Source organism: Peromyscus maniculatus, chromosome 7 (assembly GCF_049852395.1).
Source record: "Peromyscus maniculatus bairdii isolate BWxNUB_F1_BW_parent chromosome 7, HU_Pman_BW_mat_3.1, whole genome shotgun sequence".
Classification (NCBI taxonomy): Eukaryota; Metazoa; Chordata; class Mammalia; order Rodentia; family Cricetidae; genus Peromyscus; species Peromyscus maniculatus.
Genome location: NC_134858.1, coordinates 104,447,371 through 104,463,179, shown reverse-complemented (window position 1 = coordinate 104,463,179; position 15,809 = coordinate 104,447,371). Strand labels below are relative to the sequence as shown.

General features: G+C 58.2%; 2 protein-coding genes across 4 annotated transcripts; one reads left to right on the top strand and one right to left on the bottom strand.

Annotated features, from left to right (window-relative positions):
• Positions 1 to 3,400: 3,400 nt before the first annotated feature.
• Gpr62 (G protein-coupled receptor 62) lies at positions 3,401 to 5,400 on the top strand. The gene has a single exon (XM_006978412.4). The coding sequence runs from the start codon at positions 3,712 to 3,714 to the stop codon at positions 4,768 to 4,770; it is 1,059 nt and encodes a 352-aa protein (XP_006978474.3). The 5' UTR covers positions 3,401 to 3,711; the 3' UTR covers positions 4,771 to 5,400.
• Positions 5,401 to 5,406: 6 nt separating this feature from the next.
• On the bottom strand, positions 5,407 to 15,611 carry Pcbp4 (poly(rC) binding protein 4). Of its 3 annotated transcripts, XM_076576979.1 has the most exons (14): positions 15,484 to 15,611; positions 15,071 to 15,200; positions 8,988 to 9,132; positions 8,831 to 8,854; positions 8,701 to 8,733; positions 8,367 to 8,483; positions 8,009 to 8,140; positions 7,766 to 7,894; positions 7,444 to 7,518; positions 7,225 to 7,269; positions 7,086 to 7,149; positions 6,926 to 6,978; positions 6,670 to 6,839; positions 5,407 to 6,281 (listed from the first exon to the last, which is right to left on the bottom strand). In XM_076576979.1, exons 3-14 carry the CDS (start codon positions 9,066 to 9,068, stop codon positions 5,993 to 5,995), a joined length of 1,212 nt encoding a protein of 403 aa, XP_076433094.1. In that variant the 5' UTR covers positions 9,069 to 9,132; positions 15,071 to 15,200; positions 15,484 to 15,611; the 3' UTR covers positions 5,407 to 5,992. The 3 variants fall into 3 exon arrangements, with proteins under 3 accessions (XP_076433094.1, XP_076433096.1, XP_076433095.1); XM_076576981.1 differs by lacking the exon at positions 15,484 to 15,611 and having other exon boundaries at positions 5,407 to 6,084; positions 15,071 to 15,274; XM_076576980.1 differs by lacking the exons at positions 15,071 to 15,200; positions 15,484 to 15,611 and adding an exon at positions 11,594 to 12,080.
• Positions 15,612 to 15,809: the final 198 nt, after the last annotated feature.

Genomic DNA, 15,809 nt, shown 5'->3' with positions numbered 1-15,809 from the left:
TGATCCTCCTACTTCATCCTCCCAAGCGCTGGGGTTATGGGGGGGGGGTGTCATCACATCCAGCTCATTTTGACATTCGGAAGAGTGCAGGAGAGCTGTTTCATATAATGACTCTTTATAGTTTATGTGTATGGCTGTCTTGCCTGCATGTATGTCTCTGTGCTGCTTGTGTGCCTGGTGCCCACAGAGACCAGAAGAGGGCATCAGATCCCCTGGTACTGGAGTTACAGATGGTATGAGCTGCCTAATGTGAAGCTTGGCAGCCTGAGTTTGATCCCCAGAACCCACATCAAGGTGAATGGAAAGGGGTGTCAATGTGGACCGAGCTCCAGGAAGCAGGCGACCAGAGCTCCCGCTGTGTGCTCTGAAGCACGTGCCTCCCTTCTCTGGACCCCAACCTTCCCATCTGAATGATGGAAAATTTGACCTATCAATTCCATCATGGAATGAGTCAGAGCAAGAGGCTGGAGCCTGATCTCTAGAGCTGAAGTGATACTGACCTTGTTCTTGTGACGACCTTGGAGGCATGGGTCCAAGCAAGAGGCAGACAAGGCCCCCTCTCTTTCATCCCAGTAAAAGAGGCTTCAAACAACCATGGGCATACACATGAAACAGAATATCAGGGACGCAAAGTGCCTGCGAGAGAACTAAAGTAGGGTAAAAGGATTCACGGGAGCCAAAGCTGGAATGCTTTCAGCAGAGATGGGCAAGGCGGGCCTCTCTTGTGAGTAGAAAACCGAAGTGAATAAATGACAGAACAAAAAATAGATGGGGGGGGGTAGAGAGATGGCCCAGCAGTTAAGAGCACTGACTGCTCTTCCAGAGGACCTGAGTTCAATTCCCAGCACTCACATGGCAGCTCACAACTGTCTGTAACTCCAGTTCCAGGGGATCTAACACCCTCACACTAATGCATGTGAAGTAATATCAAATAAATTATATATATAAAAAAAAAATCTGCCAGGCGGCAGTGGCACATACCTTTAATCCCAGCACTCAGAAGGCAGAGCTAGGGGATCTCTGTGAGTTTGAGGCCAGCCTGGGCTACAGAGCGAGATCCAGGACAGGCACCAAAACTACCCAGAGAAACTGTCTTGAAAAAGAAAAATTAGATCTGATAGCATATGCCTGCGATCCCAGCACTCAGGGGATAAAAACAGTAGGATTAGAAACTTAAGGTCATCCTTAGCACATGATGAGTGTGAGTCCAGCCTAGACTACATTAGGTCCTGCATTATCAAAAATAATAAAACACAAGCAAACCGTAGTAAAGCAAGTCATGGGCAAGCATAGAGAGCAGCAATACAAAGATCCTGGAGAGCACTTGCCAGGTGAGAGGCACAAAGAGCAGGTGACTTCTGGGCCTGGAAGTATGATGGGCAGGAAGGAGGAGAAGAGGTGGGAGGCGGGCAGAAGACAGCTGGTGGAGGCCACCTCACTGCACGGTGGAGCTCCCATTGGGAATGGCTAGCCCGTGGAGGGAAAGGAACAGGTTTCACGACCCCATCCGATTTATTTTTAAAAGGGTCCATTTTAGCCACTGCTACGAGTGGACTGTAGGGAATGAGTTGGAACAATCCAGCCAGCAAGACAGGAACTACACTAGATAATGGAAGACCAGGGGAGCTGGATGCAGAGAAAGAACAGACAGGAGATGATGAGGCGATCCAGCAACAGCAAGGAAGCCATCACTGCCCACCACCCCGGAGGCTGGGGGGGGGATGGGAGGAGACAGCTAAGGGGCCAGGTTCATCTTGCAGACACAAGAGCACAGAGGAGGCTCAAAGGTACAGGGTGAGAAGCTGTCTTCCACGGAGGGCCAGGCTAAGCGCCAGAGGGAAAGCATCCTGGCTTCCTCCTACCTCCCACTCTCCAGTGTTCTGCTGATTTCACTTCCATTGGCTGACTATTCATCCCTCCAGAGAAGCCTGGGAAGACAGAGCAGGTAGAGGTCGGTAGAGTGGAGAAGGAACTAAGGGCAAATCAGATGTGCAGCTTGAGGTGCGGGAGCAAAGGCCAGACCAGTTAGGAGGGTGCTGGGTGGACAGCAGCAGCGGCAGGGAGGAGATAGTGATAGGAAACAAGTGGATCCCCAGGATTGATTGATTGATTGATTATTTTGGTTTTTCAAGACAGAGATTTTGTGTTACAGCTCTGGCTGTCCTGGAACTCACTTTGTAGACCAGGCAGGCCTGGAACTCACACAGATCCACCTGCCTCTGCCTCCAGAGTGCTGGGATTAAAGGCGTGTGTCTCCACCGCCTGGCTGGATTCCCAGGATCTTGGTGGTGGATTGGATGGGGTGTAGGAGAAAGGAAAGCTAGAAAGTTAGGAAGCTCTATCATGAGGAGCAATTTTCCAAGAAGATTCTGCAAGGAGCCATTCAAGAGTCCTGGTTCTGTTCAGGACACAACATGTTTGAGATGCCCGTTAATCAAAGTCCTGGGGAGACTCAAGTCTGGGTCAAGGGAGGAGGCCCTTCAGACACCTGATAGGTTCTCGGTGTCTAGGCAGGTTTTTGCCATGGGACTGGGTGACTGTAACCTGAGCATGTGACCCACTGCAGTTGTAGGGCTTTCCTGGAGCCACCTACCTGGGGGGGGGGTAGGAATAATACATACTGACTGGCCAGGACTGAGCGTTTTGCCTTTGTTTGTTTGGTTGGTTTAGTTTTTCCAAGACAGGGTTTTTCTATGAAACAGCCCAGGCTATCCTGGAACTCACTTTGCAGACCAGGCTGACCTCAAACTCACAAAGACCTCTCTGCCTCTGCCTCTCTGCCTCTCTGCCTCTGCCTCTGCCCCTGCCCCTGCCCCTGCCCCTGCCCCTGCCCCTGCCCCTGCCCTGCTGGGATTAAAGGCACCACCGCCCAGTTTTATGCGGAGACCTTTACTCAAGCTGCAAGTCCTGAGGCTGGGAAGGGGTAGTTTCCTAATGCACACACAGGGTGCTTTTTAGAAGACAACTGGTTTGCCAGCAGTGAAAGCACTAGACCACCCAGTACTAGATCAGCCAAGCATCTGTTTTCTGCTAAGGCCTCACATTTACAAGGTGAGGTGCCAAGATAACATTGGCTGAGCAACCACTCCGTGCCATGCCCTGAGACTTTTCTCTCCTTCCCTCAGAAACTCCGGAGGGTCCAAGCAAGCCTAAAAGTTCTCCTGACTAATTCCTCAAGAAAAGTACTGCCTGACCTAACTACCCCCAAGTCTGTCTGTTTCCCTCTCTACCTTCCCACGCCCCGCCCCCCTGCACGCACAAGGCACAAGGCAGGGAAGGGTCTAGGCTCAGTAAGCTGTACCCTTGGGCAGCTTCACAGAAGAGCCTCCAGTCTCCAGCTGGCAGCTGCTAGGACCAGGGGGGTTGGCACCAGGCCCTGCCCCTCCCTTACTAGCTGTGTGTCTCCAAAGGGCAGCATCAGAGTGACAGCCGGTACCATCTCCGCAGAGGCTGAGTTGCTGGAGCTGGGCTAGGGCAGGGGGAGAAAGCCCAGCCAGGCTCAGCCTTGCATCCATCCATAGGGCCCACCAAACCCCAGAAGAAGATGGCAGCCTGGGCATCGGAGTCACCTCCTGGGCAACCTACGAGGTGAGGGGCCCCCCCGAGGAGCACGGGACAGGTTATGGGAATCCTGGCGCTGGAGGCTCCATTTCGCTCTCCCTACAGCAGCCCCAGTGAAGCCTGAGCGCTCAGACGGCTAACAACACGGGGATGAGCGCCACCGAACTCGCGGGCTCGGTGGGGTTGATCCTGGCGGTTCTCGTAGAAGTGGGGGCCGTGCTGGGCAACGGCACGCTGCTCGTGGTGGTGCTGCGCACGCCCGGGCTGCAAGATGCCTTCTACCTGGCGCACCTGTGCGTTGTGGACCTGCTGGCAGCCGCCTCCATCATGCCTCTGGGCCTGCTGGCCGGGCCGCCCGGGCTGGGCAGTGTGCCCCTGGACCCCTCATCGTGCCGCGCCGCGCGCTTCCTCTCGGCGGCTCTGCTCCCCGCCTGCACGCTCGGCGTGGCTGCGCTCGGACTGGCGCGCTACCGTCTCATAGTGCACCCGCTGCGGCCAGGCGCGCGACCGGCACCGGCGCTAGTGCTCACCGCGGTGTGGGCGGCGGCCGCGCTCCTGGGCGCGCTCTCCTTGCTCGGGCCACCTCCCGCGCCGCCTCCGGCTCCGGCTCGCTGCTCCGTGCTGGCCGGGGGGCTCGGGCCCTTCCGGCCGCTCTGGGCGCTGCTGGCCTTCGCACTGCCCGCCCTCCTGCTGCTGGCCGCCTACGGTAGCATCTTCCTGGTGGCGCGGCGCGCCGCCCTCCGGCCCCCGCGAGGGACCCGGCTCCGCTCCGACTCTCTGGACAGCCGCCTCTCCTTCTTGCCATCCCTCCGGCCACGTCTACCCGGGGGCAAGGCGGCCCTGGCCCCAGCTCTGGCCGTGGGCCAGTTTGCAGCCTGCTGGCTGCCTTATGGCTGCGCGTGCTTGGCGCCCGCGGCGCGCGCTGCAGCCGCCGAGGCGGCGGTCACCTGGGTAGCCTACTCCGCCTTCGCCGCTCACCCCTTCCTCTATGGCCTGCTGCAGCGCCCGGTGCGCTTGGCGCTGGGCCGCCTCACTCGCCGGGCGCTGCCTCGGCCCCCGAAAGTCCGCATGCCGCAGGCCTGGCACCCGCGGACACTCCTTCAGCGCCTCCAGGGACTGCGCAAGGACCCTGCCCTAGGCCCTTCCGAGGCACCAGAGCAGACCCCAGAATTGGCAGGACAGAGCTCGAGTGTGTCAGAGGCCACCTGAGAGCTTTCTCCTGAGCTGAAGAAAGGTGGGATCAGAGGGGCACATCTCCCCCCTGTACAGGCTATGGCGGGCACCGTGCCCGGACTGCTGGCTCTGAAACCGGAGACAGGGTGGTGCTCAGTCTCAGGAACCTGATTCTGAGCCCGATACTACCTGTGTTCCTTTCCCGGGGCCTCGGTTTTCCCATCTGTATCCTGTATCCCATTTCCTAAGGACCTCCCCAGGGCAGGCTTTTTAAATTCATAGCTACTCCCTGGCCCAGAGGGGAGAGATGCAGGCACGGTCACAGAGAAGAGGGTCCTAAGAGCTCACAGCCAAAGAATGAGCGAAGCGGGACAGGGTCTGGGTTACAGCCACAGCAGTGGAGAGACGTTCAGAAGATATCCCCGCCATCTGTGCCACGGAGACGTCGGACAGTTTGACTCGAAGTCATTACTTAAATGGTTTGGTGCTAAAGGCGGGAGACGGAACACGTGACCCCTGAAAGGGTCCTGCGATTTCATCCCAGAACGGACATGTGGAAGGGGCGGTGGACCAACCAGGACTGGTGGGTTCATGGTTTGGGGTCCTGCGGGGTTTCAGCTACACCCGGTCCCTGGAAGTTTTGTCACCCCAACACCAGTATTATTTCACGGCTTTCTGGTCGCTGAGAATATTTATTCAAAAACAGGGATTGAAAAAACTGTACAGAGAATCTGCTGCTGAGAACTGGGCCCCTGCCCCAGGCCGCTCCCCACCGGCTACAGGCAGAGCCCTCTCTTTGGGTTGCCCCCGACAAGCCCAGCCAGTCTATTCCAGTCAAAAGGGTATCAGTGGAAGCAGCATGATCTGCAGGGGGTGAAGAGAAGCTTGGCCCCGGCCACCCCTCACTCTCCTCCAATTCCCGCGGGGGGCAGTAGGCTGAAAGCCCGAAGGGATGGAGGACATGAGGGGACCTCCCACGGCGGGGCACTAGGGAGGCCCCGGACATTCCCGGCATCCAAGCATAGGTCTGAAGGGGTGGAGCCCCCGCTCTGGGGCTGCCACAGCTCCTAGAACCCTGGGCCAGAAACTGTCCCCTCTCTGAGGAGGAACCCATAGACAGGGCAGGGTAGGGGGTGCATCCATGCGTCTGGCATTACTGGCGCTTGAGACTCCATGGTAGAGTCTCCTTGGGCAGGAAGGATGTGGAGGCAGCCCCTGCCGGCGGTCCTGCCTGCCCCTGCCTGGGCCTCAGCCGGCCTCAGTAGGGGGAGAATTTCTGCCGTTCAGCTTTCTTGCTCCCATTGGCCGCTGCCATCTTGGCAGTGTAGGCCGCCAAGCCCGGCGGTGGCCCTGGGGAAGCAGGTGGTAGAGCCAGGAAGGGCACGGGCTTGAGGCCGATGAAGTTGGAGAGGGAGATGGCATAAGGTGTACCCAGCAGGCCTGGGGGAGCTGTGGGCAGGGCCGTCAGGGGTGGCGAGAAAGGGGTGGGCAGGTCTGCGGGGGCTGAGCCAGGTGTCCCCCCAGAGGTAGACTTGGCCGTCTCTAGACTGGAGAGAGGGACACAGAGGGGACATGGAGGAAAGGTAGGGGTGAGACACGGGCCATGAGGTTAGCCAAAAGACAGGCGAGGAGTCGAGTGGAGAGCAATGGCATGGGGCGGGTGTTTGTGGGGGAAGGACAGGAAAGGGAGAAAGGGAGGGAGGGCAGCAAACACAAGCAGACAGAACCTGGGTTAAGAGGAGAAACAGGAAACACCACATGGGAAGACAGACGTGAGGGGTGGATACAGAAGTAGTAATGAGGCAACGTGAACGACTTAGAATACCGCAGGGAAAGGAAGGGGGCTGAGGAGCAGCAGGGGACTGGCCCCGAGTGACAGGAGGCTACCCCTTCCCCCCACCTGTGTTCTTCTTCCACAGCCCACCCCATGCTCACCAGGCAGTGATGAGGTACTGAGCCAGGGCAATGGAGACCGGTGAGCCAGTGATGGTCACATGCCGCTCCCCAGCACCCTCTGCTTGGTTTCCAATCTTAATATGTGCCCCTGACATCTGCCGGATCTCGCTGATCTTGCTGCCCTGGCGTCCGATCACACAGCCAATCAGCTAGGGGGAAGGCAGAATTTAACCCTGAGCAAGGTCTAGGCCCCTGGATCCCTGCACCGCCCTCCAGCCCCCCACCTTCTGCTCACATCGTTGGGAACCAGGAACTCCTGGGAGCTGGTCTGTGTGCTGGGATCCAGTCCTGGGGCAGAAGAAAAGGACTGAGCATGGTTGGTGTTTTCCATGGGCCTCCCACGTCCACTGCAAGGGATGCCCAGCTCCCCGTCTCCTTTAGCAGAAACTGCTTACCTGGCACCACACTGGGTGAGGCGAAGGGAACTGCATGGCCTGAGAGCTGCTGGAGCTTGGTGACCTGGGCCAGAGAACAGGGTCAGAGGTTGGGGGGGGGCAATTCAGGAAGGGGCATCCCAGGCTGGGGGTCACTCACCTCTGCAGGGGCCACTGCCCCATACTGACCCTGGACAGAGAAACCCTGTGGGGACAAAGTGGTTGAAAAGGGAGCTGCTATGACAGGTCAGGATAGCTTGGCCAGATCACTCCCCGTACCTTCCTCAGACCCCCCAACTCTTTATTCCACCCCCTCCTCCATCTTGATCCCCCCCCCCTTCTCCAGTAAGGGTTCGAGCCCCTCCTGGCGCTTCCTCACCTGGTTGGCGGAGAGAAGGACAGTACCTAGGGAGAGGCTTGGGTGATACGGGATAGTGGCTCCTTTGGGTGGGGACTAGAAGGCACAAATTGGGAAGCTTTGTCAGGATCAGGCCTCCCCAAGAACCCAATGGCCTTGAGGCATTCCCACGGCTCCCATGGAGATGTATCCCAGAGTACCCCGAAGCTGTGGCTGTGGCTCTGCCTGCTCCACCCCACCTGATATTACAGCCATCAGATCTGAGGGTGACAAGCACCTGGGACCCTCTCCTGCCCTCCCCCTGACTACCCTCCTCCCCCAGGCCCCTCACTCCGGGAAGCACCTCCAGAATAACAGCACAGATCTGGCGCACACACAGGATGATGGCATCAGGCACCCCAGAGACGGTGACAGCACGCTCTGTGGAATTGGGGAGCAGGTCCCCTGCCACCTGTACCTGGGCTCCCGTAGTCTACAAACAGAAAACAGTGTCCACTTCTGTCGACTCCAAGCGCCCAGACAAAGGCCACAAGGTCCTAGAGCTCTAGTTCCCTTTCCCATTGGCGGGTAGAAGACATGCGCTCACCTCTCGGATCTCCTTGATTTTGGTACCTGCCTTCCCAATCAGTGATCCACACTGGCTGGCAGGGATGACAAGGCGCAAGGTCACTGGAGGCCTGGAGACACTGCCACCGTTTGCGGGAGCTGCACAGAGGTCCTGGGACAGAGGGACAGTGAGTCGGCCAGGTGCGCCCCGCGACTCTCCTACCCTCCCCCAAGTCCTTTCCTGAAGAGGGATAAGGAGAGTGCCTCCTCCCCAGACCTCCTCCAAGGGAACATGGCCTTGGACTTGACCTTCCCTCCCCCATAGCCACTATCTGGAGACAGGGTCAGGTTTCTCACAGGCAGCCACCCTCAGACTCCCACCCCAGGCAGGCACAAACCTCATCCAGTTTGAAGGCAATCATGGAGACCGCATGGAACACGGCGGCTGTCGATCCAGTGATGGTCGTGATTCGCTCAGGGCAGGAGCCCTCGGAGATGGTGATCCTGGCACTGCTCTGCAGGTGTGCACAAGGACTGGGCAGCAGGCAGCTTCCCCACCGCGGTGCCAGGGATCTGTCTGCCTGGCCCACTCACTAGGCCCCAGCCAAAACTAGAAACTGGCATTCTTCTGGGCACTCCGTTATCCCAGGTGCAGTGATTCAGGGAAAAGGACGGCCACCTCCCTTCCCCTCCACACCAGGGCCCTGGCTCCTCCCCTGACCCCACTTTTACCTGCTCCCGGATTCGCTTTACAGTCTCTCCCTTCTGTGGGAGACAAAACCAAGATTCCTAAGTGGTCACCTCTTAACCAGGGCTGAGGCTCACGTTGAGGGGAATACACAGAGCAGAACCGGACACCTACCTTCCCAATGATGCTGCCCACCTCCTGCAGAGATAACAAGAGTGGACTCAGATGGGTATGAATGGCCCAGGCCCAGCTCCTCCTGTCCCTCGGGCAGGAGAGCAGCCTTGAGACCAGACATGTGCCATCACTGGGCATGCCAACTCCACCCACTCACCTTCCCATGCATCAGCATCCGCAGCGTGAGGGTGATGCTAAGCTCCGGCTCCTCCTCCAGCCCCGCATCTGAACTGCTCATCCTGTCAGGCGGGGCTGGGGCCACAGCGGCCTGGGAGTGTGTCCACGCTGTGGCTCAGCTGGCTCTGGACAGGGCAGCAGAAAAGAGTCTGAGAGGAGCCCTAGTTACCCTACCACTGCTCCGACACGGGGACCCCAGAGCCAGGCCACCCAAACTCAAAGAGGAGGGAATAGCATGGGCCTTGAGTTCTAAATGTCCCTCTGACCAGTGTATTTGGGTGCACCTTCTTGGCTGAGTAATCCTGGTCATTTAAGCCTCTAGGGCCCCAACCTAGAAAATAATTACCGAATCCTACCCTCCAAATTCATGAGAGTTAAAAAATGAGACAACCACATGACAGATACCCAGTGTCCCTGACTTGTTCCCTTCCTCCCAAGAATTATAAGATGGCAGGAGATTAGAGCTCCGTGGTGGAATGCTTCCTAGAATATATGCTGTCCTAGGCCTGAGCACCAGCACGGCGGGGAGGGGGAGTTAATGGAGAGGTCAGCTATGAGCAACCATAGGATAGCTTCCTCCTTCACTTGGAAGGGAGGACCCTTGTAGACTGAGCCCCCACTGTGGAATTAAGATTGAAAGTTTACTCTGGACCAGGCATAGCAGCACATGCCTATAAACCCAGGATGCACCCAAGCTAAGGCAGGAGACTCTCTCATTCAAGGGTAGCCTGGGCTCTGTAGTGAGACCCTGTTTCAAAAAAAGAAAGAAAACTTGACTCTAAATAGGAGGTACTTGCTTCCAAAGGCCAGGGCTAGCTGACTGACTTAACAATGGTGGAGAAGAGGCCAAGGAAGAGGCTAGAGCCTGGCAAAGGTTTGGGGCAGGAGCCCCATGAGACGATCTCCCATGGACTTCGGGGTCATTAGAGGAGAGGGTCACTGCAGACAGCTCTGGGCATGATCCACTCAACACTGACATGGGGAAAGGGAGGCTCTCTCTACAGTGGTGTCTCTGGTGCATTTCCTAAGTTCTCAGAAGGGCCCTGTGCACACAGGCGGTAAGAAGTGTGAAGACTGGCCACATACTACCCTACCTAGAACCAGAGACATGAAACTGGGGCTCTGAGGCTAAATGTCCACACACATCAGAGAGGATCTGGGTAATGGGTAAGAGGAGGATTTGGTGGGCTGCAGGAATGTCAAGGCCATTAACTCATGGAGCGAGGCCGAGCCTGAGATTAGCTCCTGGGATTAGTTTAGCCGCCAACCCTCCCCACCCGACCCCTTTCCATGCCTCAACTTAATCCCGAACCTTAATCCTCCTCAGAAATCCCTCAGCAGCGGCTGTCTCCCGCCAAGGCCCAGCCTTGGTGGTGAACTCACTGGGGACCAGAACTCAAGGAGGCCAGACCGTGGAACCACTGGTGCTAACAGAGAGTCTGGACCCAGACATCACTAACCATAGGAATCCTGTCTAGGAGGGTGTTGGGACAAAGGATAAGTGGTCCCCAGTGGGAGTACTTTGGAGGACTCAGGTCACCTTTGCTGGTCCTCTGTCCTATCTGGACATGAGAGTCAAGGTTTCAGAGCTCTCCCAAAGCCTTCCTCTGAATGTCTTGCGCCAGCCAGAGTTTGGGTACGGAGTGGTTAGGGATTCCCAAGCTCGCTTTTCTCTTGGATACCTGAGTGAGCCACTGTACCAAAATGCAGTCTCCTTTCCTCCTTGCAATGGGGACAATCGGGATGGCGGCGTTTGTTCCTAAGTGCTTTTTCCCGGGTGCCCGCTTCTTCCGCTTGAGTTCTGCCACAGACTCACCGGCGGGCGGCGACCAGCAGTAGATTTGGGGCCTGTGTTCTTTGGGCATCCTGGCCAGCCTCGCGCTGGCTGCCCTTGCTGGACATTCCCCTGGCTGCCTGCACTTCCCCCATCAAAGCGTCTGTGATGACGTGCATACTTTCTGTCTCCCTGGACAGCCAAGCCCGGGAGCCCCTTAGAACAGGAGCCAAAGCTGCCACCTTCTCCTTGTGTCCCCAGGGCTCAGTTCAGAGCCAGGCTAGAGAGGGTGCTCAGACACACCAGTGACGGTAGCAGATGAATTTGCTCCACAGGACGGGAACCTAATACATAGAGGGTCTGTAACCTGCCCAAGGTCACAGAAAGAAAGGGTGTAGCGGGAAGAGCAGGGCGCAACAAGCTACTGTAGGACCGGACCGGGCTCCACCTGTGATCTAGTCTCAGCCTTTAGCCTTTTCTGAAGTGGGGTTTAGACTTCGGTGGCCCGGGGAGCCTCTGCCTGGCCAGTGGATGTTCATCCTGTTTGGAGAACAGTGACTGTTTATTTGAGGACGTATAATCTTAAGCTCCAGAATTCCGTGGACTCTCATTGGGTGATAAACAGTGGGAGATCTGAAAGCAATCTTCCTTTCATCTCCTCACTTCTGGTGACCCCCAGGAAAAATGGAACGTGGGTGGAACTGTTAGTCTTGCTATGAAGACGCCTAGGACTGCAGCAGAGACCCACTGCCCCAAATTCAATAGGTGACCTTGACCTAGCTCTTCCCTGGCCTGGATCCGGATTTACCCACCTGCACTGTTTGGCGAGTCGGGGTAAGGGAGAGTTGCTGGCATCTCCGTGACCCTGTTCTGAGAGACAGTTGAGTTTCTCCTATCTTCTGGAAAGAATGAGGCTCCTCACCCTCCTCCGGGCCTTTCTCTCAGAGCCCTAAGCTTACGTAGCCACACTGGGCATTCATTACCAGATGCCCTGCTCTCCCTGGGCTTTTAAGGAGTATCTTGCTGCTTCAGTCTGGTGGGCCCCAGGTCTCTGCTGGGCCACCCACGTGGCAGCCACACATCATGCCACACTGACCTCCAGCTCACCTCTGAGGGTGCCCAGCCCCCTCCGGTCAGCAGAGCTCCCTGGCAGAAAGAACATCCCACACTCAGACCAATCCTCTGACCACGGGCCTTCCTTCTTGCTTCCCAGGCCCCCTCCCCAGACCAAGTGCCTGCTCCTTCTGAACCTGGCTTCCTGCCACTCAGGCTGGAGGGGTTTGGGGGTGGGGGGTGACAGCTGTGTAAGCGATGGTGGCTGCCCCCTTCCTGCCCCTCCCCCCCAGCTGTCTCTCTCTTATGACAGCTGCCCAATCAAAGGGCCGGGGGCTTAGCCAGCTCCCCCCCCCCCCATGCAGGGATCAAGTGTCCTCCCTGGCTTTGTTCTAGTGCAAGAACAATCCAGGGAAGGGGAGGCTCCTGGGGCCAGTTGAACCAAGTAGGCTGGCCCGCCCCTTGGGGGATTCCCTCTGCTCTACTGCCCAGCGTGTCTGGACCACTAGAGACTGTGGACTCACCTGGGCTGCAGAAGGTTGGGGGAATCCAGCCTCCACCTTCACCCCATATCTCATGCCCACCTTACACTCCTAAGCAGTCTCCTTCAATCCTTACTCCAAAAACAGTCATGCTGGCCACACCCGATGATGCTGGGGAATGGTTAAGCATCAAGTATGGCAGGGTGTGGCAGGAGGGTGGCCACTGGGCCTTGGGGAGGGGGTGGACAGCCTTGAGGGCTCCTGGCTCCCTTGTCCATCCCATACTCTGGGCATGCTCACTCTTGTTGATTAGCCTGGTTGCCACAAAACTGTCCAGCATCCTCAGACCCATGGGCCCAGTCTCAGCCTTTCAGCCTCCTAGGATGGTCAACCATCCCTAGTTTGGAGGGAGGAGACAGCGTGGAGAGGGGGGATGGATACAGAGACTAGGGGAGCAGGTGTAGACTCTAGTTTCTTGATTCATTATCTGTCTGGTAAAGTGCCAGGGAAGAGGAACTAGAAGGGTTAGAAGCTGACAAACTGGTAGATGCCAGAAATGCTATACCCTCCTTAGAGCCGCTCAAGAGTCTTCACAGCTGAGGAACTCCAAGGCAGGCTCAGTGCTACTGTCTATCCAAGTTGATAAGGCTTTCTAATTACCATTCTTCATGCTGAAGACCATATGCTCATTCTGCTATTGAACAACCATCCATGGATCCCCAGGACCCAAGGGATAAAACCTGACTTCTATGCACCAGCAACGGAGGCCTCCATGGTCCAGCCCATACCAGCTCCTCTTCTTGCATCTCTATCCCATCCCTCATACACACCAGGCCACAAAATAGGTCTAGAACGTCCAGGCTCCAGACAGAGCCTTTGCCTGGCTGACAATTCCAGCTTGAAATACTTATCCCCTTCACTCTCTGGCAAAAATTCTTCTCAAATGCCTCCTCATCCATGGAGCCCTCCAACCTTTCAAATCAGATGAAATTCCTCTGGCCTCTGTGCTTCCCAAAGATGGCTACAAGTCAAAAAAGGCCCAGTGGGCATTTCTGAGCCTGTCTTTCTGCTACAGAAGAATAGGAAATTTGAGACAGGGCCTGGCCCTGGGGAGGGGGTGGTTAGGGCTCACAGACCTCAGAACATTAGAGACCATCACACCTCAGAGTCTTGGGGCTGTAAGCACATGGGCAGAATCAGGACATGCCTGGTCAGAATTCCAAGTTCCGGCTCAGCATCCCAGCCTGTTCCTGCTGGTTTGCAGGCCCAGGGGCTCCCTGGGCATGTTGCTGAAGTGAGGAATTTGAGAGTTCTGAGTGGGTCCCCTAGCAGGAAGAGGAGCTGGTAGAAACGCTGTAGTGCGAGATAGGTTTCACAGCATCGAGGTGGGTTCAGCCAATCACAACTAGAAAAGGCTCACCAATCAAGAGCCGAACCTGAGGCCCAGGGAGGAGGGGAGTTGTTTAGGACTGCAAAGGAGGCGCCAGGCAGGCCAGGAGAACCATGGGCCCACCTGTACAGCTGGAGCCCTTTCCTTCCAGAGCTAGGTCACGGTGATGGAGGCTGGAGGAGGGCAGTGATGGGAGTAGGAGGGTGGACAGAGCCTGTCTGGGGACACAGGGTGGGGCAGGCCAGCCTCTCTGCGGCCTGGGCCTGCCAGGGTGTGTGGGCCGCTCGCTCCCAGCCCCCCACCCTGAGCATGCAAAGAGAACAATCCCCTTGTGTTTGGGCAGCCTGAGCCTGCATGCTGATGAAGGCTAGGGGGTGGGGGCTGGGATAGGGGTGCTTTGAAAGTTGAGGGGGTTCCAGGACCTAGAGGGATAATATCCTCAAATGGAGAAACAATAGACGACCCCCGCCCCCCCGTGCTGGCCCTGAGGCCACCAGGGTGACCCCACTGAACAGCGAGAGCCAGAGATCAACTCCTGACCAATGCCTGGGGTCTAAGAGCTCTTTACAAGAGGAAGAAGGGCCCCTGGGGACACATGCCTTGTTGGTCCCGCAAGAAGGCAACCATCCGGGCTTGGTGGGGAGCCACAACCACACATTCTGAGGGAAGGGGTGTGAATGGATCAAGGGACATCCCCTTGGGGACCATTCCCTTGGGTGCCAGGGTGGGGCGGGGCCCTGGGTGCCACAGGTCTCAAGATGGCGGGCCTGGTTTAGGAGAGTGAGGAGGTGGGCACCTCCCTCTCCTGACCAAGGCATGCATGAGGGCCAGGCTGAAGGAAGGGGCAGAGCCCCTTCACCCCCCCACCCCACCACAGTACCCAGGCCAAGAAGCTAGGTCAGAGCTGGAGAGGAAGAGCCCCAGGGAATGAGGGACCACTTAGTGCTCGTGGCCTGGAGGTCTGTGTCTGGCTCCTCCAAGGACTGCGGCGAATGGGAAGGGGTGTGTGTGAGCCAGGAGCTGCAAAGAATGGCAAAGGAGAACAGAGACGAAGTAGAGAACCCCAACCTAGGGCATGAGGTCCAGAACGAAGAGCAAGCTCAAAGGACCGAAACAGCGAATAGGATGGGAGCCTCAAACCTGGTACCTAAGGTCCAAGAAACCCCTCCCTGAAGTGGGGTGTTCCCCTGGAAAACCAACGCCCCCCACCTGTGCAGGCCGCAGCCGTATTGGACAGGAACCGTGTTCCTCGCAGTGCCCCCCAGGACCACGGTCGGTGCACAACGGCGCGGGTTCCCCGCCCCCACCCCAGCGAACCCCCAAACTTCATGGCCCCGCGGTGCCCCGCCCGGCCCGCGCCTTACCTCGCTGGGGCTGTTCTGCGGCGGCGGCAGCGGCGGCGGCGGCGGCGGCGGCGGCGGCGCGGCGGCTGGGCCGCTCAGTCCCACATTGTCCCCGGGAAAGGCGGCCGCTCACAACTGCGAGTGACATCAGCTGCGAACAATGAGGGGTTTGACAGGCGCGGAGCCCGGCCGGCCCGGAGCCCGGCTCCGCGCCCCCCCACCCCCACCCCCCGGCCCGCCTGGCCCGGCCCCGCCCCGCCCCCTCCCCGGATCCGATTACAGCGCGGCGGCGGCGGGCCCGCCCCAGCAGCCCCAGTGCCGCAGCCGCCCGCCCCGCCCCGCCCCGCGCGGCCCCGCCCCGCGCCGCGCCGTCCGGCGTCCCGAGCGGCCGCCGCTTCCGGGAGGGAGCGACCGACCCTTCCCCTGCGGCTCACCAGGGCCTGGGCATCCTCCCAGGGCGGCTCTCACTGGGCCCATCCTTCCCGCCCAGCGCTTCTGCTCAGCTCCCCGCAGCCTTCGTCTCAGCCCGGCGGGCCGCGCCTCCCGGCGTCTGTCCCCCGGCCCCCCGCCCTGCCCCGGCTCTCGCTTCTTCGCCATCCTTTACTCCTGCCTGGGTCCAGCCCCACGAGACCGGCCACCTACGGCTTTCGCACCGCCCCGGCCCTAGTCCGCCCAGGACAGGTTACCCAACCAGCTGGAGGAGGGGCCTGAGAGCCGTGCGGCCCTTAAGCACCCTGTCCCGTGATCCCCCAGGTCTACT

What these genes read in the sequence shown, in the direction of transcription:
- Gpr62 (XM_006978412.4), top strand. Translation starts at nt 3,712, where the DNA reads ATGAGCGCCACCGAACTCGCGGGCTCGGTGGGGTTGATCCTGGCGGTT.
- Pcbp4 (XM_076576979.1), bottom strand. Translation starts at nt 9,068, where the DNA reads ATGAGCAGTTCAGATGCGGGGCTGGAGGAGGAGCCGGAGCTTAGCATC. An exon ending in TCCTTCTCTCCGCCAACCAG is followed by an intron (nt 7,270 to 7,443) that starts GTGAGGAAGCGC and finishes TTGTCCCCACAG; the next exon opens with GGTTTCTCTGTCCAGGGTCA. An exon ending in AGTTCCTGGTTCCCAACGAT is followed by an intron (nt 6,840 to 6,925) that starts GTGAGCAGAAGG and finishes CCTTCCCCCTAG; the next exon opens with CTGATTGGCTGTGTGATCGG.